Below are 13,140 nucleotides of genomic sequence, written 5' to 3'. Positions count from 1 at the left end.
TGGTCAAGACATTCAGTGCCTGAAGCAGAAAAGCAACCCTATAACATCAGTGAACCTCCACCATGTTTGACTTTAGGGACTGTATTCTTTTCTTTAAAGGTCTCACACTTCTTTCTTTGAAAACAGTAGAATGATGAGCTTTATCAAAAAGCTGTAATTTTGTTTGGTCTGTCCACAGCACATTCTGCCAAAAGGCTTTTGGCTTCCTCAGGTTTGGGCAAACTTAAATCTGGCTTTTTTTTATGTTTGTGTCAGCAGTGGGGTTCTCCTGGGTCTCCCACCATACCGTCCCCTTTACATTCAGATGGCGACGTATAGTGAAAAAGAACACAGATGTACCCGGTGCCTGACGGTCAGCTTGAATTTGATTGGAAGTTGATCGAGGTTCTTTATCCACCAAACAATCCTTTGTTGCAATCTTCGATACATTTTTCTATCTTGTCCACGTCCAGAGAGATTAACTACAGAGCCATGGGCTGTAAGCTTCCTGACAATGTTGTGCACAGTGGACACAGTAACACCTTGTAACCTTGAAAATGTCCATGCTTTTCGACAATTTGTGTTCTCAAATCCTCAGATAATTCTTTGCTGCTCTTTCTCTTCTCCACGCTCCGCGTGGCACACAATCATACAACAAAAAGGTTAAGTCAATTTTTCACCATTGTATCTGGTTGCCGGTGTGAATTCTATATTGTCAGCACCTGTTAATTGATACAGGCGAGTTTAATTACAAATGATAGGAGCATCACAAACTTGGAAGGCAGTTATTTCTTACAATTTTGAGAAGGTGTTAATAATTTTGTCCAGTCCATTTTTGGAGTTGTGTGGAATGTGTCAGATTTGGCTTTTTTTCTTCACTTTTTTTGTGTCATACTAGTACAATACCAATTTGGGTAAAGGAGCGGTTTCTTGCTATCATGTTCCTGTTTACAGTATTTGGATGTTTTTATTGCGGCCGCTTATTTTGTATGCAATGCTGGTTTTTATCTGAACAAATGTAAGTGCAATACTTTTTAATAAACGAGTCCTTTGGGATTTTATACTATTTGGATGGTTAAATTTGGTGGTGAGGTGAATGGAGTCTGGTTTGATTATCCAATTAAAGTTCTTAATTTGATCTGAGGACGTATCTCCAACTGATGACTGTTTGACCCTCTGCAATAAAGGGTCCAGGCTCTCTGGTAAGAGTCTATATTGCTTGTGGTGGTGAACTGATGTGAATGTACAACATATATAAAGCGCTGTGCAAATTGAGAGTGCTATACAAGAACCTGTAATAAAGATAAGCAAACTGACCATGCTGCAATGGATGTATACCTAGTGTCCTCAAGTTGAAATAGGAAAGCAGGGGGACTGGCAGGATCAGCAGGTATTTTACAGGTGAGTATTTAAGGGGGGCAGGAGGGAGCAAATATTAAAAGGTTTTTCACCTTGATGCAGAGAATGCATTAAGCTAAAAAAAAAAAAAATGTCACCGATACAAACACTTGAAACCCTTACAGAAATAACATAACCAAGAACATGTTTCTCCTGGTTACTTTGAGTGCTTAACCTGTAATGTTTTTCTCTGTGCATAGAAAAGACATTTTAATCATTGTTGTAATGTCACTGTAATTTGTGGTCAGAAAAAGATAGCTCCGGCCAGCAAATACAACTGTCTGCTGAGTACTATGGGAGATTTCAGGGCTCACCTGGCTGCCCTCAGGTACATCAGCAGGTCACAGTCATTGACACCGGGCATCCACACCAGTTCTTCATGCTGAGTGACAGGATCACGGTCAGGCGAAGGGAATGGTTGTAGATCTGGAAGCTTGGCCTAAAATAAAAAAGTACAACAGAGCACTGAGCTGATTAACTTATTCAGAAACCAGAATTAGACTAAACATTTTAAACGTGTAAAAGACACAAAAAATAGTCCATTGCCAATAAATGAATTTAGAATTCTAAATTAGATTAAAGAACATTTTTAATATCAAAGTAGAACAAAAAAATAAGCTTTTGGCCAGTACTAGTACTTACACATATATGTAATACTTGGATTTTGTAACAAAGATAAGCTACAGACATGCAAATCTGGTTATTGTTTCTGGCTTAGTTAAATATTCCTTTTCTCTTTTTGAGCAGGCCCAATTGTTCACAAATCCAGGACTGGATAAAATAAGTCTAGCTCAAAAGCCATTATGCAGTTTAAAAAAAAAAAAAAAAAAAAAAATGCACTGCATAGTAGCACATTACGACAGACTTGTTAAAAAAAACCTCCAGCTGTCACTACTCCTGTTGGTCCCAAGTGCCTTTATCGTCACCCAGTCTTTCCTTCCAGGTTTGTCAAGTTTATTTTTTTAATGGTTGTCCATAGTTCACTCTGGAATAATTTCTTCCAGCGGGGTCACAAACGCAGATAAAATCCCAAAAGCAGTTCTTGCTCTTCCCCATTGTACTAAATATATGTTTTTTTTGGTTTTATGTGCCCATTTAGAGATTTCCACAGTTCCTATCCCATCAGCCAGACAGTGCCTTCTCTATGGACATGACACCAATTCATAAAGTAGGGAAAAGCCTCAGGCTTAGGTCTCATTCACACCATACGTGCCGAAAAACAGATGGAAGAACCAGATTTCACATCAGCTTTCATGCACGTTTCATGCAAGTTGGTTATATGTCCTGTTAACACCAGAACGTTGATGTCACAGTCAGAAAACTGCATACACATTGCAGATCCCTGCACAGAAATCTGCATGCGATACCAGTGACCTTGAAAATGTCCATGTGGTGTGAACAGGGCACATAGAAAAACAATTGTTTTCTTTGAGCCCTTGTAGAACACGTGCAGAAAAACTGACGTCATTGCACATGGTGTGACTGAGGCCCTAATGCAGAACTAAAACTTCCTATCTGTTACAACCAAGGAAGCATCCATCTATTTGATGATCTGCATGTTGTTGCTCTTGTGATTTAGTTATGACACCAGCCATTTAATGGTTTGGCAGTTAAACTGGAAGTAAACCCTCCTATCGTTTTCAGCCAAGGAAGCTGCCATCTTGGGCTCTATTTAATTCTAAACTGCCTTGATGCTGCACATGTGACCAATTATGAGACAAGCCATTGGATGGTTTGATAGTTTGGTTGAGAGCACAACCAATTTGACAGTTAAATTCCCATAAGGTGACGGGAATGTAACTTTTTGAAACTGTTAAATCAATGGGTTTACTTCCACTTTAAGAGGAGAGTACTGTTATTCACTGCATGCCTTGATCTATGACCATTTTGGAAACTCTTAAAATGTAAGGGGTTTGGTTTTGCTGTGTGTTCCGAAGCTCAAAAATATATATCATTGTTGCCTGATTCAGATCATTATGGCTGGACTGGGAAATGATCTTATGACTTTACAGACCAATCCTGCAGACACCTTCTTAGATTTTCTTACATTACCACCACTGCACCAGCACCTGCTATGTCTTCTTTTTCTGTCACTTTATCCTTCAAGAGTAGGTAAATGCAGACTTTGAAAGATCCAACTGACTTTTTCCTTCCAGAACAGCTGGGAGACACATTTCATGCCCTAGCCACTCATTTAGGGTAGTCTTAAAATTTGCTTTGTGCTTCCCAGTTTGAATTTCACAAAAATGTGAACAGATTCCACTTCCTGTAGATAACACTGCTGCTCCAATTAAAGCGGTTGTAAACCCGCTGATATGTTTGTTTGTTTTTTTTCCCCACCTGCAAAGGAAAAGGCATAATGAGCTAGTATGCACCACATACTAGCTCATGAAATACTTACCTTAGAACGAGGCCCCGACATCTGGCCCGATCCACGCCGAGGGAGCCGAGTGGCCGGAGCCGCGATATCGTCACTCCCACGCGGGAGATTTCTTCCCGGCAGGGTCCGGCGTCTGCCGGGCTTTCAGCCGAGAATCCCAAGTGTGCATGCACCACTGCAGTCAGTGGCGCATTGCGAGGGGAATATCTCCTAAACCGTACAGGTTTAGGAGAAATATTTTTTTTACCTACAGGTAAGCCTTATTATAGGCTTTCCTGTAGGTAAAAGTCGCAAAAATGACTATACAACCGTTTTAATAAAAAGCTATTTTAATGAGAGCAACAGACATTCAATATAAAAAGGCTTATTTCACTCCAAAAAAGGAGGGAAGCAGGAATCATTTGTATTCATGAAAGAATTATTATTATACAGGATTTATATAGATGGCTAGATTTGAAAACATTTTTTTTTTCAACAAGCATGTTATACCTCCCTGCTCTATGCAATGGAATTGCACAGGGTGGCCCCAAACCTCCTCTTCTCAAATCCCCCATCGACACTCCTGGCTCCACCTCTTCTGCAAGTGCCTCCATAGCGAGCCAATTGGTCACAGTGTTGGATTAACTAAGGCCCAGGGCAAGTATGGGGGTGGGGGTGTTTAGGTGTGAGGGGGCGATATTGCTACCTAAACATTTTTTAACTTAACCACTTTCAGACCGGACCATTTTGCTGGTAAATGACCAGAGGTCTTTTTACACTTTGGCACTGCGCTGCTTTAACTGGTAATTGCGCGGTCATGCAATGTTGTACCCAAACAAAATTTGCGTCCTTTTCTTCCCACAAATAGAGCTTTCTTTTGATGGTATTTGATTGCCTCTGCGATTTTTATTTTTTGCGATATAAACGTAAAAAGACCGCAAATTTTGAAAAAAAATGATATTTTCTACTTTTTGTTATTAGAAAAATCCAATAAACTCAATTTTAGTCATACATTTAGGCCAAAATGTATTCAGCCACATGTCTTTGGTAAAAAAAAAGTCAATAATTGTATATTTATTGGTTTGCGCAAAAGTTGTCACATCTACAAACTAAGGTACGTTTTCTGGAATTTACGCAGCTTTTAGTTTACGACTGCCTATCTCATTTCTTGAGGTGCTAAAATGACAGGGCAGTACAAAACCCCCCCAAATGACCCCATTTTGGAAAGTAGACCCCCTAAGGAAATTGATAAGAGGCATGTTGAGCCCATTGAATATTTTATTTTTTTGCCTCAAGCGATTGAATAATGACAAAAAAAAAATTTTTTTTTTTTTTTTACACAAAGTTGTCACTAAATGATATATTGCTCACACATGCTATGGGCGTATGTGAAATGACACCCCAAAATAAATTCTGCTGCTTCTCCTGAGTACGGGGATACCACATATGTGGGACTTTTTGGGAGCCTAGCCGCGTACAGGGCCCCGAAAACCAAGCACCGCCTTCAGGCTTTCTAAGGGCGTAAATTTTTGATTTCACGCCTCACTACCTATTACAGTTTTGAAGGCCATAAAATGCCAAGATGGCACAAAACCCCCACAAATGACCCCATTTTAGAAAGTAGACACCCCAAGCTATTTGCTGAGAGGCATGTTGAGTCCATGGAATATTTTATATTTTGCCACAAGTTGCGGGAAAATTACAAACTTTTTTTTTTTTCACAAAGTTGTCACTAAATGATATATTGCTCACGCATGCCATGGGCATATGTGAAATGACACCCCAAAATAAATTCTGCTGCTTCTCCTGAGTACGGGGATACCACATATGTGGGACTTTTTGGGAGCCTAGCCGCGTACGGGGCCCCAAAAACCAAGCACCGCCTTCAGGCTTTCTAAGGGCGTTACAGTTTTGAAGGCCATAAAATGCCAAGATGGCACAAACCCCCCCCCCCCCAAATGACCCCATTTTAGAAAGTAGACACCCCTAAATTTAGGGGTACACTAGTGAGACTAGGTAATAAATGGCGGGTGCCCTGAAACTATAAAAAAATAACTAACCAACCAGCGTCACCTGTAACAGTTATATGGTGATCACTGGTGAAAGGGTTAACTAGGGGGCAATCAGGGGGCTTTATGCGGTAGTATATGGGGGTCCCTGGCGCTATAAAAAGCTGCGGCGAACCTAAATACCTACCTGCCTAACTAGCGTCACCTGTGACACTAATACAGCGATCAGAAAAACGATCGCTTATTAGGCTGGGTTCACACTGGAGCGATGCGGGAACGCCACGAATGCGCGGCGGGTTCCCGCATCGCATGCCTCCCGGCGGCAGTTCACACTGCCCTATGCGAACTGCTGGGAGTGTCAGTGAAATGTTAATGACACCCCCAGATCAGTTCGCATATCGCAGTGCGATCTGCAAACTTGGATCGCATGGTGTGAACACCCATGCGATCCGATTCTGCTGCGGACCAAAAAAAGGGTCCCGTGCGAGTTTGCGGCGGGTGCGGCGGGTGCGACACGAATTCAGCCATACTATCTGTATAGCTGAACTCGAATCGCACAGAGATCGGATGTGATTTGCACTGCAGTGCGGTGCGAATCACATCCGTTCTCATAAACCGCTGCAATGTGAACCCAGCCTTAGTGACACTGGCGACGGGGGGTGATCACGGGGTTAAACCTTTATTGGGGGGGTTAGGGGGGTACCTTAGAACTAAAGGGGGCTAACCCTAACTGCCCTAACAGTTATTAGTCACAAATGACACCTGCCGGGTGATCAGGGGGTTAAACCTTTATTAGGTAATAAATGGCGGGTGCCCTGAAACTATAAAAAAATAACTAACCAACCAGCGTCACCTGTAACAGTTATATGGTGATCACTGGTGAAAGGGTTAACTAGGGGGCAATCAGGGGGCTTTATGCGGTAGTATATGGGGGTCCCTAGCGCTATAAAAAGCTGCGGCGAACCTAAATACCTACCTGCCTAACTAGCGTCACCTGTGACACTAATACGGCGATCAGAAAAATGATCGCTTATTAGGCTGGGTTCACACTGGAGCGATGCGGAAACGCCGCGAATCCGCGGCGGGTTCCCGCATCGCATGCCTCCCGGCGGCAGTTCACACTGCCCTATGCGAACTGCTGGGAGTGTCAGTGAAATGTTACTGACACCCCCAGATCAGTTCGCATATCGCAGTGCGATCTGCAAACTCGGATCGCATGGTGTGAACACCCATGCGATCCGATTCTGCTGCGGGCCAAAAAAAGGGTCCCGTGCGAATTTGCGGCGGGTGCGGCGGGTGTGGCGGGTGCGGCGAATGGCTGAACTCGAATCGCACAGAGATCGGATGTGATTTGCACTGCAGTGCGGTGCGAATCACATTCGTTCTCATAAACCGCTGCAATGTGAACCCAGCCTTAGTGACACTGGCGACGGGGGGTGATCACGGGGTTAAACCTTTATTGGGGGGGTTAGGGGGGTACATTAGAACTAAAGGGGGCTAACCCTAACTGCCCTAACAGTTATTACAGTCACAAATGACACCAATGCAAAAAAAAAAAAAAAAAAAAAAAAAAATGACATTGGTGTCACTGTGACTGGGGGGCAGGGGTAATTGGGGGGGTGATCGGGGGGTAAAGGGGGGGTGTGAGTGTGCCTGGCATGTTCTACTGTGTGTGGGATGTGTTGGTGCAACTCACTGATCCGCTCTCCTCCGTGTCGGAACGAAAAATACCGACACGGAGGAGAGAATACATCACTTCCTCTCCTGTGTTTACATTACAGGAGAGGAAGTGATGTCACCGGGGATTTCCATTCGTCGGGAGCGATCGCGAGGGGGTGGCCATGAATGAATGGCCGTCCCCTCGTCCGGGATCGCTCCCGAACGAAAACCGACCGCCGCAGGCACCGGGCGGGGGCCCGATCGGGCCCCCGACCCGCGGGAGGCAAAGGACGTACATGTATGTGCTTATGCCTGCCCGTGCCATTCTGCCGACGTACATCGGCGTGCGGCGGTCGGCAAGTGGTTAATGAAGGGAATGAATTAGGTGAAAGCAAAGTCCAATTTTTAACTTGTACCTACAGGTAATCCTATAATATGGCTTACCTGAAGGTAAAGTGAATATCTCCTAATTTTTCATTGTTTAGGAGAAATTCACACGAAATGCAGCCAGTGACATCACAGCACATGTGCTTTGAAGGTACGGCATACCCGTGCTGTACCTTCAGAGCTCCGTGCTAGGGCCAGAGTTTCCACGCACATGCATCCAGAGCCCGCAAACACAGAAGGAAGACCGGGTGAAGATGGAAGTTCTGGGAAGCCGGGACAGTGTTGCGCTGGAGGGCTCCGTGTGTAGGTAAGTCTGTCATAATGTGCTAGTATGTGGTGCATAGTAGTACATTATGACTTAAACGTGTGGGAGGTACTTTTTTTTTTTTTTTTTTCATTGTTGTGGCGGTTTACTACCACTTTAAGGTATAAAAATGTTTAGGCTTTAGAAACACTTTAAAGAACAATTTTGCATTAACCAAGCTGCTGCTTAAATTTAATGGGTCAGTAAAAAAGGCGTCTACAGAAGTTCTCAATCAAGTAATTTACTGTGATGGGACTAAACAAAACTATACGTGTGAACAGGCCAGGCTTAACCAAGTAAAATATGCAAAATGCCACACAGCTTGAGGGAGTAAATTCTGTCATTAAACAGATATTACTCTGTGTCAGGAGACCTAATTAGTAGCTTCAGTCATCTGCAGCGATATTAGCGGTAAGAATGGAGAGTACTTCACGGAGAATGGTTTCCAGCCTCTGTAATTACTTCTTATGGATGCAATACAAATCATACTTAAAAAGGCAATATTTATCTGGAAGCTGCCAATTATGAGTCAGAGGATCAGAGCCTTTGGCAGTGTTTTTACGCCCACAATTAGCAGGGCAACTTCTGCAGCCTAATAGTCCAGGACATCTATAAAATAATGTTTGTGGCTGGGCTGATAATGATGATCTCCATGAACATGAATTTTAAGCATCAGCAATAAAGTACTTCAACATCTATTGCAAACTTTAAAGTTCAGAACTGTATAAAAAGAGTGTAAGAATAAACATGTGTTTGTATCTTAAGTTGGACATAAACTGATTGATAATCAGCTGGTTCAACGGGGACGTACCAAATTTCAAACTGTGTGGCCCTACCTGTTCAACAGAAGTAAATTGTTAAATCAATCTCTGTTGAATGGACATGGTGGAAAACTTGTTGATCAGCAGCTGCTGATTAGTATATTGTGAGAGCAATGGGAGCCGGTCTTCTAATACAATGTATTAGCAGGGAGAGGATTCCTCCATCCACTTTGCTTGTGTGGGTGGAGAAATCTGTTTTTTTTTTTCTTCAGCCCATTGACTGAATGAAAAAAATAAAAAAAAATGGCTATGGCCAGCCATAGGACATTGGGTATAACAAAAGGACAGTGAGGGGATGAATATCTATGGTGTAATCCTGTTTAAGTTCACCTTACAGATTTATACTTATACTTTACAGTGTTACCAAGCCCACAACAGTAGAATCAATCTGTATATGCAGTAAAGCAAGATTGTTATACTCAGTGGAACCTAAGGGGTTTATCCTCTGCATGGTGTAAAAAGGCAGTTTGATCACCTCTTTACTGTCTCCAAACCAATCCGCTGATAGAACAGAGCCCTAGGAGGTACTCTGCACATGCTCAGTTTGGTGTGTATTGCTAGAGTTTTTTTGTTTTTGTTTTGGGGAGTGTGCATGTGATTGGCACAGGGCCAATCAGCACTGTACAGACAGAAATTCAGGGGTCCTGCAGCCTGGTAAGACAGCCAGAAGAGAACAAAAACGCCTCCTACAAACTTTAACCAGACACGAATAGAAGTCACAAGACTGCTATAACTGCTGATGAGAAAAGGTATTTAGCGGTTAGCTATGTACTTTATAAAAAAATAAAATAAAAAAAAGAATTGCATTTCCATGTTTTGTGTACTACGGGAGACCAGCTATAGTCAATGCAGGTGCCTAGGAACACTTTAATAATTATATTTGCCCCCTTTTTCAGCAATACTGTAGTCTATGTCTGCCATTTTATTAACGATTTTTTATTATTAACGATTTATATAGCGCCAACAGTTTACGCAGCGCTTTACAATGTATAGGGGAGACAACACAATTACAGTACAATACAAAAGGTACAGGAGGGCCTTGCTCATAGAGCTTACATTCTAAAAGGGAGGGGGTGGTGGTACAAAAGGTAATAGCTGCAGAGAATGATTTGATGGGGGCAATTCAGCTTGAATATCAGTGGTCAGAGACTCCCTGAAGTCTCACACTGGGTATACGCATTCGGTTTTTTTCCTTTCTTGTTAACCAGCGGGTTGGGGGGGGGGGGGGGGGGAAACAAACAAAAAAAACACTATGTTTGATGCAGGGATCTTTCCACCACTGTATTATTCTGATACCCCCTCCCCCCATCGGCTGCAAGTGCTGGTCGAAAGCTAGTTTTCCATCAAAACCATTCGACAGAAGCCGGTCCTTAGAACAGAACAGCCGTACACATGTACTGAAAGTTGGCAGGTTCCTGACACAGCTATGCAAAGATGGAGGTTGGGAGTCTGTGTCTAACACAGCTAGAAATCCTACACGATTACAATAATTATAGGCTGAATTTTAATGTTCCTGAAGAAACCAAACCTTGGCTGTCTGTGCATCAGATCCTATGAGATGCAGGTGAAAAGGATAAAACATGGCCTTGGCCACTATTTAAAACAATAAGAAGGGTCAGTCCATCCCAAACAGCTATTTGGGATATGTGTGCATGGGCAGCGGGGTTGACTTTGTCACAGTCTAAACATCTCCAGTGTACTCTAATAGTAAGATTTTCCAGGTTCACTCACCATGGACACTATAGATATTATAGGAAATACAACAGAGTGAAGCCCCTACCAGAATTCCAGCCATAAGACAACAAGCATGGGAACCCTAGTGAGAGTAAGGCAGAAGACTACAATCAAGCTAAAAAAAAAAATCAATGTTTGGTGGTAAGACCCGTTTACACAATTGTCCATGAGAAGTTATATTCCATACGGAGATGCCGGGACACAAATAATACTTCTGCCTAACTCAGTGCTCATTTCTCATACCGACTATGTTTTTTCAAGGTGACATTTTCTATATGGTATACCGAGTTTTACATTTAAGAATATGGACTGTTGGAGCCAGTGACAAGTTCTCTTATAAGATAAATTTCTGCCTCAGGGTTTCAAGATAAAGTTGAAAATAAAAGTACCTGGTGACTCGGGCCCACGCGAATTTCCCCTTGGGTGCTATTCAGCCTCCTGTAACAGACAAATTAGTGTCATTAGACAAGGATCTCAACATATTGATCTGGCAATAGAGCAGGAATCAATACAACAGTTTAGCAGCAGGAATTCCAATTGTGACAGATACCAGAGTGGACCTCAGATTTTCGAATACTGTACAATGCATTGTTTCTCTGCATTCTGGCAGTTCTCAATATGGGCTAAAAACCACAGTCAACCATGATCTTCTGATAAACATCCAATCAAAACACAGTGCAGAAAAAGTAGGAGACTGTACTGTGAGCATCCAATGGAAACGAATGCCTTCCCCAGAGAGAGCTAAATATGGTATCTTCTCCCAATGCCCACAACATACTGCACAGAATCAGGAAAAGCTCCTGACTGCCAACATGTATGGGCATTCTCTCATGAGCTTTCCAACACCATGATTTTGTTCTCCCATACCAGTAGCATGTGTGTGTAGGCAAGGAGAGCTATGCCTGGTACACACAATGGTATATTAGGACGAATGATCGTCCTTTTTTTGTTTTTGTTTTTTTAATACTAGTCTCATATTGAGAGGTTAAAGGGGTTGTAAAGCTTCGTTTTTTATTTTCTAAATATGTTCCTTTAAGCTAGTGCATTGTTGGTTCACTTACCTTTTCCTTCGAATTCCCTTCTAAATGTTTTTTTCTTTGGTCTGAATTTCTCACTTCCTGTTCTCCTCAGTAAACTTCACACCATCATCAGAGTGGTGTTTAGTCTGCCAGAACAGCTTACTGAACAGCTTACTGAGGAGGAACAGGAAGTGAGAAATTCAGACAAAGAAAAAAAACATTTAGAAAGGAAATCGAAGGAAAAGGTAAGTGAACCAACAATGCACTAGCTTAAAGGAACCTATTTAGAAAATAAAAAACGAACCTTTACAACCCCTTTAATAAAATTCTCGCAAGACAGAATACAAATTCATAAGTGATGTAATGTATTTTGGGATAACAACTGTCTTGATTAAAAGTAAATCTTAAGAGAAAAAAATGTGGTGCTTGTCCCATCACATCATTTCACATGAATTGTCGTGATTGGCTCTTGAAAGCTGTGTACTAACCATTAGACTAACGTACGATTGCTTTGAAAACTGTATTTTTAAAGGATTAAAGCGGAGGTCCACCCTAAAATGGACCTCCGCTCATCGGAATCCCCCCCCCCCTCCGATGCCACGATCGGCACCTTTCAGGGGGGAGGGGGGTGCAGTTACCTGGATAATCCAGGTAACTGCACCCACTTCCTGGCTAGCTCTCTGCGGAAAGGGGCGTACGTTACGCCCCTTTCCGCAAGCGCCCGCCCCCTTCAGCAAGTGCCCCGCTGCCTGCTGGGAAACACACAGGTCCCAGAGGCAGCGGGGACCGTCCAGATTGCGCCGCGCGGCTCGCACATGCGCAGTAGGGAACCGAGAAATGAAGCCGAAAGGCTCCATTTCCTGATTCCCATACCCAAGATGGCGGCAGGACCCGTCAGACGAGCGAGCGATCGGCTTCGGGTGCCGACATCGCGGGCGCGCTGGACAGGTAAGTGTCACTATTAAAAAGTCAGCAGCTGCAGTATTTGTAGCTGCTGGCTTTTAAAAAAAAAAAAAAAAAAAAAACGCGGAGTCCCGGTGGACTCCCGCTTTAAAGGACAAATTCACCTTTGGTAAACTTATCCTTAAATAGAGCCCCAACCCCACTGAAAGCAGGCAGTGTGGTGTTATACTTCTACAACCCAGCAATTTTACCTACGACATGGATTCTGCTGGCTCTGCACATAATCTCTCCATGATCCAATTTATTCCTATGGGTAGTCATAATCAGGACTAAAGAAGCCCCTTGGTGTATGGCTCACCTTCAGGAATGAGCGTGGCATGATACACATAGGATGCTGCATCAGGCTGCCTAAAGCCCAGATAACGGTGAATAGCCATTTTGAGCTTATGCGGTGCACCATAAGCACTGTAGTACATAGGTGAATCGATGAGATGTGTTGAAGTGCCATTCCTAATGAATGGCACCAATGTGCATTATTACAAAGAAACAAGGTGAATAAGCTATTAGG

The 13,140-nt window shown here is 42.9% G+C and overlaps 1 protein-coding gene across 10 annotated transcripts in view; it reads right to left on the bottom strand.

Annotated features, from left to right (window-relative positions):
* RERE (arginine-glutamic acid dipeptide repeats) overlaps nucleotides 1–13,140 on the bottom strand; it is a 498,733-nt gene that overhangs the window by 69,676 nt on the left and 415,917 nt on the right. For 9 of the 10 annotated variants that reach the window (XM_077458063.1, XM_077458062.1, XM_077458064.1 and 6 more), the window contains 2 exons: nucleotides 11,040–11,088; nucleotides 1,692–1,816 (listed from right to left, as the gene is read on the bottom strand). In XM_077458063.1, coding sequence (XP_077314189.1) covers nucleotides 1,692–1,816; nucleotides 11,040–11,088 — 174 coding nt within the window. The remainder of the gene's footprint in view (nucleotides 1–1,691; nucleotides 1,817–11,039; nucleotides 11,089–13,140) is intronic. The other variant, XM_077458070.1, reaches the window with a different exon arrangement.

Source organism: Lithobates pipiens, unplaced genomic scaffold (genome assembly GCF_037356315.1).
Source record: "Lithobates pipiens isolate NorthernLeopardFrog02 unplaced genomic scaffold, aLitPip1_a1.2 Scaffold_27, whole genome shotgun sequence".
NCBI lineage: Eukaryota > Metazoa > Chordata > Amphibia > Anura > Ranidae > Lithobates > Lithobates pipiens.
Note: the sequence above shows the minus strand (reverse complement) of the source record. Positions and strands in the feature narration are given on the sequence as shown.